Genomic DNA, 11,137 nt, shown 5'->3' with positions numbered 1-11,137 from the left:
TTTTTTTTTTTTTTTATAATAAATTTGTCAACTGATAAATTGTTGCTTGTTTATACCGAATATTAACACCTTACTTTTGTTGTTTTTTTATATTGATAATATTAACTTATTTGCGAATCAATTTTAAAGTAACTAAACATCAATTATTTTTATTAATTTTATAAACATGCAATAATATTAGCATATAGGTCAATTTTTAGACAATAACTAATGGAATACAATTAAAAACTAATTTATTATATTATTAAAATTTGAACTTAATTTATAATTTTTATATTTAATTTTCATAATACGATATACCTTACAAGGACATTTCGATTTAATTTGTTAGTCTTTCTCAGCTTGAATTCGAGATACAATATAAAATATTTACAGAATAAAATTATATAGTAATAAACTAAAATTATTTCAATAATATTATTGGATTCTATTTCTCACTTTTAAACAAGGAAACAGTTATTAAAATATTATGAACTTGAAGAATACCATCCCATACATGTACAATTATCACAACATATCTTTATAGTTACCTTTTTTAGCTTAATTCTAATTTAGTTTATTACTATGTAATTTTACTCTATAAATTTTATATTATATTGCGGATTAAAACTGAGAAAGACTAAATTAAGTCAAAACGTCCTTGCAAAGTATATCGTATTATGAAAATTAATACAAATTATGTTCAAATTTTAATAATATAATAAACCAATTTTTAATTATAATCCATTAGTTATTGGCTCAAAATTGACCTAATATTATTCCGTAGCAATATAATAGAATCATATCTTCAGTCAAAAACGGATCTATGTTATTAATAGTATTCGTATGTGAATATACAAATGCAATTATTAATTTTATGTGTGCCGATTTGATTAATCAAACTTAAAACCGAAATAATAATCTCACAATCTTTTTAAAATTAATTAATCGTCAATTTAACAACAATGCGCTCTATTAACTTTTTAAGCTGACGTGATATTTCTTGCGATAAGTTATTACAGGTTTTTAAGATGCTAGTGTAATACTATTATTAAATCGAGAAACAATTAAAATTTGTGCTTAAATATTTCTTGATTGATTTTCATTTAATGTTGTTTAAGATAATAAAAGTTTTCTTAACCATCGTATAAAATTTTTATACAATACACATTTAATTTTATATTTTTGACTCGTTAATTTTATTATAATTATACACATGTAATTTATTGTTGATTCGTTAATTCTATTATACACACTTAATTTTAAATTTAACATTGAAAATGACCCGATCGGTGTCGAAACGTATGTGAATTTTACCTACTAATTTTACTATGTTTGCGAATTTTGCGAATTTTATTTTAATATATTATGATTTGATTTCATTATATTTATAATTTTTAAGAAAACTATTTGGCTCTTTTCTCTTATTTTCAACTTATTTGTTTTATACTTGTTGAGCCTTCTATTAATTTATTTTATACAATATTTCTATATTCAAATATTTCAATATTTTAGTTCACATTTTTTAATATACTCTATTTTTCTAAAATTATACGAAATAAATGCATTCACTATATTTGCACTAAATCAAGTATACAAGATGTGATATTCAATTAAATACTCAATGAATAAAAGTTTTTATCAAACAAACAAAGAAGGACAGTCTATAAAGGTCAAAGCTGGATCACAATGCTTATTATAATTATATGTGAATTTTATAAACTACTATTTAGTCCCCCCATAATTTAATTTTAGTCCCCGCGCTGATAACTTTCAGACATAACGCATAAATACTACAGTAGTAATATCACAAATTTTACTTGATTAATTTAATAACACATATTAAATATAAAGATGATAAATTAAAATTCCGTAAATAATTAGATCTTTAATTTATTCTTTAAATATTGCGAAAAATATCACATATAATTTTTGGCGTTTTGTCCCGGCTTCCACTACTGGACTCATCAGTAAGGTATTGTAATGAAAGCCTACCTTAACTACATACGTAGTTTATAAAATTCACACATAAATACAATAAGCACTATGATTCAGCTTTGACCGTTATAGACTGTTCTTTTTTGTTTGTTTGACAATTATACGGTCGTTTAAAGAATTTAATAGTTTTTATCAAAGTTGGTAATTGGTACCGATATCTTGTTTAAATATGCAAAGACTATTATACACAGTATTTTTTAATTTAAATTTTTTTAGGTATGTGTTACTATGGTATTATTGTAATTTTCAAGATACTACAACGCAAATACATAACATTATTACATAAAATACACGGCACTAGTAAATTTTAATTAGAATTTTTATTATTTATCGAGATAAATTGTCTAATCAAAAAACGATTCGATTTTCAAATTTCTTACAGATATGATAAATTTGTAATATAGTCATATAATAAAAAGTTACATAATAAAAAATATACGTGTGGTGTAAATATGTAACAAATAATTTAATTTACTTACGCAGATATGCTGTAACATACGCTATCACGAGCGTAAAAACAAAGAGTACAGTAGACATTTTTCTTTGAGGTAGCTCTGATACTACACGAGAATGATCAATCTACTGCGAATCAAGTCTCATGGAAGCCAATTCTATATACTGTAAAAATCTTTTATTTTTAATATGTATTTTCCCCTCAACTCTCACTTTTATATTGATGCACATGCGTAGAATAAAAATCACTTTTATCCTTCTATTTCATTCGCTTTCATATTTTGTATATGGTCACATGATTGTATAGGAAATGTAAGTGGGAGAACATGCCAGAGGGAAACTAATTTTTATTTTACAAGGGTATGATAAATTTAGAACTAGGTGGTATCTAAAATAAAAGAATACTGGATAAGCCGGTTTTTAAAACATATATTTATAAAATTTGTTCTTTGCATCAATTTCGTGACCTTTTCCTTCCTCTAGTCATTCGTTTTAAATTCGTGATCATATTCCAAGATTTTCTAAAGAAATAGTAGTCACAATTATCACCAATTTTATAACAATAGGTAAAGAATGAAAATTAAGGTTTTATTTAGGAAAATTTGATTTACAATATTTTTGTATTATTCCAAATAATGTAAGAAGCTTATATTTTGTAATACTTTTTGTAATTTATTAGATAAGTAAAAGTAAGAAACAATTTTTAATTTATTTCGTCGTAAAGACTAATATAATACAAATAATATAAATTTATGGAAACTTAGATAAGATATTGACTTTACAAGTATTTTTTAGTTATTATAAATGTAATAAAATATAGTATCACAATCTTAATGAATATTGATAATTTTGTAAATATCAAATATATAACACAGTTCAATATTTTTATTTGACTAACTACTCTTCAATACAAATCTGTACTATTGCACTAGCAATCTGTCAATAATAACTAACAATACATAATTTGCATTACAAAACAATTTGCATTTATTATTTAATTCAAGTAAACCATGTCGCTAATTTTTTAAATATTATTAATAATAGAAGTATATTACAATATATTTTCATTATTTTTTTGAAACGGACGTATTACAGATTCATATAGTAACTATTTTTCTGCAACAATGAATCTCACATTATGCTTCGTTAGGAAACAATTGCTCAAATCTATGGAGAGTTACGTTGTTAACAACTGAAATGACCAATTTGGACACCGTCTCTTCCAATGCCGGCGTAACTTTACTGATAACATCCTTTTCGCTTTCGTTTATAACATTACTAATAGCTTCATGTAATTGAACCAAATCTTTCTCGCTGTCATCAAATTTATATTTGAACGATTTAATCATCAAACGAGTTTTTACATTTGCTGCGTATATTTCCGTTTTACCGTTCTTGGTTTCCTCTTTCCAGTCTACAATTATTTTCCCTTCTACGTCATCTGCAGAAAAAACATATTTTGATAAATTTATGAAATAAAAACAAATTTTGAATTTTTTATATTAAAATAAATAGCTCCAAATAAACTTTTGTTTTATTTCACTATAATTTAATATATTGACTGTTTTATATACCTGTAGAAATATGAGCTAGTCCCTTATTAGCAAGTGGTATCAATACACGTATGTCAAAGTCATACACGGAATCCATATCAAGGTGTTTAACTATAAACCCAAAGTCGAAGCGAAGCTTATCAGGAGATACTTGTAAAGAATGTACTTCAAAATCGCAAAATCCTTTTATTTTTGAATCTTTGAGACTTAATTTAAGATTGTTTGTGTTATAAATAATTATTTCGTCAGCTTTTATTGACTCGACCGGATCAACGTTAAGTTCCGGCAATCCAGTCTGGCAAATTTTATTATTTACATTATTGATGTTGTCCACGATGCACTGACTATAATTAGGATCATTGCGACCACACACGTGAATATAGGAGGCTATAAAGAGTTCAAAAATTTTATAAAAATATTTATTTTAATAATAAGAAGGATTAAGAGAAAACAAACTTTAAATTATTTAACTTATAACTTTATGTTAAATTATTTAAGATAAAATAAGTTAAAATGCAAATTTAAAAATTTCAAAATAGGTAGTATATAATGTAGATATTATGGCTCAATAAATTAAAAATAAGATAATTAAATATAATATAAAGGCTACGAGCCAAATTGGCAGTACAATTGAAATGTAACTACTGGAAAACGCAATTTGTCTCTAATTTTCACTTTAAGCGATCTATAATTTGCGATCAAATTCAAAATAAAATTTTACTTATAATTTTATGTGTCACATATCATAAATATAAACGTATAGTCTGAAATATATTTTATATACATATGTGTAAATTTTACTATTTTAAATGTTTCCACGTTACTACACGACATGTAAAATTATAAATAATATTCTGTTCCGAAGTTGTAATTATAAATCTGTTTAGTTCTAAATTATACATCGTCTAAAATGGATTTTACAAAAAATTATTTTGTAACATTTAAAAAAAAGTTTTTATATTTTATTATACATTTTTACTCCAATTGCTGATGGATGATTAACATTATTTGTAAATATTATATATAATACAATATATTGTTCCTAATTAAATACTAAAATTTTTAATCTATAGCCAAACATTTTAATCATGATTTATAAAAAGAATACGACTTTAAGACGTATTTTTTACTTGAGAATCCATACATTCTAAATAAGATATAAAAAGTATAATAGAACATTTGCGTTAGAAAAATATCTCATTTCGTTTAATTATTATTAAATTTTTCATTAAAAAATTATGTATGTAGTTATTTGTTAATTTTTAGTATTTACTAAATTACTAACAGTAAAATACCTAATAACCGCTATAAAAGCTGCGCAAACTTACATATATAATCTCAATATAATATAATAGTAATAGTACTAAAAATAGTAATATAATCTCAAAACAGCGCAAGATGTACTTTTTTCATTCTTTACATGCACACGTACTTCATGGCGGAAATAAATGTATCGCAAATACTATTATTTACTCACGTATTTCCTCTGCAGCATGTACTGTCACAAGCACAAAAACAAAGAGTACAGCATACATTTTTCAAATAAAGATTTTTCTACGGAGTAACGTGCAAAACCACACCAAAACGATTTGAATAAACGTACAACAGAAGTGAATCAAGAGCAACATGAACTGAAGTGTAACAACTCGAGCTTTTATATATTGCGGGAATCCCCCTTTTTCAAACGTTCCCTCAGTACTCATTCTAATTTTTATGACACATGCGTAGAATGAAAATATCATTGCTTCTATTCCGATTCTGCGCATGATTGTTTGATCAAGCAATTTGAAGTAAAAGAGAAGCAGGAAATAATTAAATCAAATACAATTTTTAATAACTATGCAGTAGCAGAAGAGGGGATAGATAGAAGAGCTAAGAATTAACTTGTATCTTGCATATCTCTAATCCATATTTATATATATTTTTATATTTAGATTATTATTCAGTTTCCTAGTCATGAATAAAAAAAAACTAATTACCAATAACGAGTTTTTTATTTTGTAATTATACGATTTATTCGTTCTAATATCTCGATCGTCCTCCATAACTATTTAAAGCTATACGTATTGTTTAAATCAATGCCATATTTTACGAACAATGAATTTATTGTCCGTTAGATATTCTTTATTTTTTTTTAATAAAGAATAAAATTCTTCTTACAAAATAAAAAATAAATCTTCATTTTAAAACAAAAACTTATTAAATAAACTTTATATACCATATATATTCGCATTAAATTTTGCATATGTTTTACATAAAGAATGTTATACCTGTTTTTCAACATTATCATTAAAAATAAAATTAACAATAGAATCTATTCTTGCTTATATATTTGTGTTTTAGCTTCTAGTTCAAATTCAAATTTTCTTTTTAATCTTAATGTTACACATGATTTAAATATTTTAATATTATTTAATTTAAGCGATCATGTTGAATAAAATTAAATCTTTCTCTTTTTATTATATTAACGATTTTAAAATCATAATTACAACAAAATAACATTTATGTAAAAGAAATATAATCACAAACTTTATTTTCTCTATATTTTTGTGTACATGTACATACATACAGGATGTTTCAAAATTTACGGACATGGAATGCGCATAACATAATTGTATGTGCCAAAGAAGCAACATTTCTCTTTGGAACAATTGCGTTTAAGTAGTACTTATTTCTTAAATGACAGTTTTAAATGAGAGAATTTAAGTTAAATTAATTTAATATTAATAGTAAAATAATAACGTACATATTCATATCGGGCCGCGCCATGTGTGTACAGCGTCCCTGATCCATACGTAACGTAGAGCATTCATTTGTTAACTTAAAATTGCTCTTATTTAAAAAGCACTGTTCAAACACAATTTTGCCAGAGGAAAAAGTTGCTTTTTCGGCTCATACAATCACGGACACGGATTACACAGTTTTTGTGTAATCCGTGTCCGTGAATTCTGAATCATCCTGCATAATACTATAGCTGCGCTTGGCTTAGCGCCGAGACACTACCGTGTCTCTAGATATACATATACATATATTGTATGCGTGCGTGCGTGCATGTGTGTGTGTCATCACGTGCATTTGTAGTTCATATATATACCGAAAATTTGATATTGTTACAAAAATAAAGTTATTATTAAAAATATTCATCTGCATGTTCTTAAATTGTTGATAATATTGAAATGTAGAAATTGGCAAATTATAAGGGTTGTTTAAATGAAACATAAATTGCATTGATAGTATCATAAGTATTTAATATGAGAGACTTGTTTTATCGCGGCGTGATTTTACTACATGACACCGCAAAATCGTACATGGCGCATGCGACGTGACATTCTTATTATTATTTTAAAACCGTCGTAAGTAGTTTTATAAAATTTTATATACCATTTCTGAACCATATTAGTATCTTAAAATATTACTTAAATTATTTTGAAATAAGAATTATAATTATAAATTATACCAACTTAAGAGAGAAAGATGTTTTTGTTATATGTATATTAGGAGCAAATTTATAAGCAGTGCGCGTTGCTTCGAACATTCGCAGTAGCATTACGTATATTAAAGGTGGGGCGCAATAGAGAGTAGGGTGATAATAGGCATGCTTGTGGCTAATTAAAATAAAGTTATATATAGATTAAGGTTAAGACAACATTTCAACCAGAACTTATTCATTCACCATTATTCATAATATATGTTGCGACAAAGCAGAATCGCACAGTCGAGTCGCATTACATCATGAATAGCAATGAAGAAGGATATCTCAAATCTTCCTACATGTAACTTATTTTAATTAGAGAATTGCTCGGAGAATGATCAGTAGATCTAATACAGTGAAGTACCAATTACTGAATCAATATTCAAGGAATCTAGCACCGTGTTTCATTAAGAGTCGAGAGAGAAAGTTAAAAAAGTTCTATATCCTCAGTTATTCGAATAAAATTATAAAATACATTTCCAAAGTCAATTTTAGTCCGAAATATAAGTATAGAAAAGGAAAATCGTATATTAAAATATCTTCTTATATACAGGGTGTTTTAAAATTGAAGGTTAATCGTTCGGAAGATAATTAAAGACCTAAAAATAATAAAAATATTGACATAATGTATAAGTTTATTACTTTACAACGTGTCCTGATTTCTACCTGGAGACACTAAGCTGTATAAATTGTACCTTTACATAAAGCAATATTGTAGAAATATTACAATAACATTACAAAATTGCTGTAATATTACATGATAATGAATCAATAATATTGCATATATATTGTTGCAATATTAAATTTTCGCGAAAAATTCATTATAACTTCCAAAACTGTGTTCGAGGTGCTATCAGCGCTGTTGCATCATTCATCAATTCTTGTTTTACATGTAATGAACGATAAAGATGGAATGACACACAATAGCGTTTATAAATTATCAAATGTAGTTATCGCTATTATCAAAATAAATTATCAAATGTAGTCCAAAAATATATCATGTGTCCCTAATTTTTACATAGAATAGCAAAAAATTGTACTGTTAAGAAAATCTCATTTAAACCGTGTTCCTGACACATACAGTAGTATTGAAAACCTATAGTATTTCTAGGAGGAGGGGGAAGGGGGAGGGGGGAGGGGATGCGGTCGGAGTTGTTGGAGGTGTGAGTGAAAGGTGAGAGAGGATGTTAAAAAGTTATAATAACGAAAGAGAGTGAAATACGGTGAAAGAGAGGGGTGGAGGGGGGAGGAGGGTGCGGTGGGTCGAAAATGATGGAGCTGTGAGTGAAAGGTGAAAGGGGATGTTAAAAAGTTATAATTTCGGACGGATGGACAGAGAAGGAGACGTTTCTTAATTTTTCATTAAAATCATCACTTTTCGACCGCTTGTATCTCCAGAACGGCTTGACTGATTTTAAATTTTTTGGCTCAAATTACTCGTCACGATGCCGCCTTTCAGGACATATAACGTTCGATTCAAAATTTTTTATATTTTAGTAGTTATGCACCCCCGAAAAATAGACTTTGGTAACTCGGGATAAAAGACTTGTAGTGTCTATTATTAATCTTTTAAACTAACTTTTAAATTAACTAGTAATTTTTTAAACATGGCCGGAGACACTACCGCGTCTCCTGATGAATATGAAAGCACACATATACAATGTTTTTTGTAAAAAAAATTCTTTTTATATTCGGCTAAAATTGCAAATAAATTCCAGTATTAATCCAAAATGGTTACGTGATTGCATTCAGAAAACAACGGCTCAGGTGCATTTAGTACTACAACTGTTCATTGAGTGCTTTTGCATTTAATTGGCAGATTCCATTTCCAGCGTTAATAAAAGCGGAATAGATCGATATGATTTTCATCTATATATTTCGCAAGACACGCACTTGGATCGATAGATAAATTCAAACTGATCAGTAAATATGGATAATGCTGCGATTTAATATGCGATTTAATGTTTACATACCGTGATACATTTGAACGATTAGTGGTATACCAACAAGCAGAGAAGACACCAAATTATTTGTAGGATGCCTTGAAACAATTTTCATTATTGATCTTGCATAACCTTGAATGACCTTCAATTATAGGTCACTGTATTCGTCTTAAAATGCTCTATCAAAGTGTGAATGAAAAATCATATCATACAATTTAAAAAAACAGATTTGACCTTTGCCTATCCTTTATGCCTCCACCTACGAAATAATTATTGACGTCACATTATATACCCCTCGAAACCAAGCAACTTTTGTTTGATACTTTTCCTTCTATTGTTAAAAACAAATGAGTTATTCAGATGATCTGTTTTAAATGCCTCACCCTGTATAATTGATTGAAAAACAAAAGTTAAAAAAACTGCGCTGCGTAGACGTCGAAGGACGGAACAGGCATTTAACTTATTACAGAGCTAACTACATGTATTGCATGTTCATGCGAGTATAATGTAGCAAAATATGTACAGTGCGCATTGATGTATTGAACTTTCTATTACTATACTTGTATCGCAACATTGACTGATCGACAGATAGTATTGTAGCAAACGTAACACCATCATAAACTTACATTATTCTCGGAGCGAAATACATCACCGTGCCTCTTTCTTGCGAGATGAATAAAGTTACATAACGCGCAGCGTTGGATTGCAGCACGTGATTTTGCTCTCGCGCATGTAACCATTTGATTTCATTCGCGAAGCATATAAACACAATTTCCCGGAGAAAGTATTTGTCAAAACGTCAGAAAGAATAACATTAAATCTTAATAACATTAAAACACTAACTTGCTTTTTTAATAGAATAGCTAATGCTTTTTATTATAAAATTATTAGAAGTATATATAAAAACAAAAATAATTAAATATACAGAAAGGTTTACAAAACAAGAAATTGAGAAATCAATTTCGAGCATCTCATAAACATATATAAACGCAGATATAGACATACCTATACTTACGCATCAAACAGAGAAAGTTTGAAGTCGAAAAATACCACAGAAGTGACGAACTGGAGCTCTGCCCTTCATCCACGTGCATATGGGGAAAATTATATGCATTATATTCATATAATATACTCCAAATAATACAAAGAAACAGCTAAGATATTGTATACCTAAATTAAACATTAAATATAATATTAAAATATATAAAATTATTTCTGTAAAAATAAATAGTAGCATTTTTTTCTATTTTTGTATAATTACTTTTGTTGTTCGTACTTTCATTTTTTTTTTCAGAAATAATTTTAAAGATACTTAGAGATATACATATACGTAGATCATTCTAAAATTTAATATTCACTTACAAAAATTCTCTTATTATCAAATATATGTACTTCTATTCTTATAAATTAAAATGTCATTAAACAGGAAACCAGAAATAAATTGATCTTCACTTATGGAATAAAATTTTCTATTAAATAACGGAAGTATTATTTGTATGAATATGTTGTGATACCTAATCAAGCAAAAATTAATTAGAATTGAGAAATCGACTAAAAAGGGAAGGAAAATGGTGACCCAGTGTCCAAGATTGCCACATTTATCACCGTCCTAGATGCAAGTTGTAATACGTAACTCACATAATATATAGGAAGTGTGAACCTGCGTTTTGTTACGGGTCGCAGCTTTTCGGGCATCGTTAGTCCATTTTGCGACTTTCGCTAATTTTAGTAGGCGCGGC

At 27.3% G+C, this 11,137-nt stretch overlaps 1 protein-coding gene across 1 annotated transcript; it reads right to left on the bottom strand.

Annotated features, from left to right (window-relative positions):
• Positions 1-3,447: 3,447 nt before the first annotated feature.
• LOC108781493 (uncharacterized) lies at positions 3,448-5,590 on the bottom strand. Its single transcript, XM_018549464.1, has 3 exons — positions 5,461-5,590; positions 4,005-4,370; positions 3,448-3,871 (listed from the first exon to the last, which is right to left on the bottom strand). The coding sequence occupies exons 1-3, from the start codon at positions 5,516-5,518 to the stop codon at positions 3,567-3,569; spliced, it is 729 nt and encodes a 242-aa protein (XP_018404966.1). The 5' UTR covers positions 5,519-5,590; the 3' UTR covers positions 3,448-3,566.
• Between the last annotated feature and the right edge of the window lie 5,547 nt (positions 5,591-11,137).

This window comes from Cyphomyrmex costatus, unplaced genomic scaffold (assembly GCF_001594065.2).
Source record: "Cyphomyrmex costatus isolate MS0001 unplaced genomic scaffold, Ccosl1.0 scaffold825, whole genome shotgun sequence".
Taxonomy (NCBI): domain Eukaryota; kingdom Metazoa; phylum Arthropoda; class Insecta; order Hymenoptera; family Formicidae; genus Cyphomyrmex; species Cyphomyrmex costatus.
This window is presented reverse-complemented; position numbering and strand designations above follow the sequence as displayed.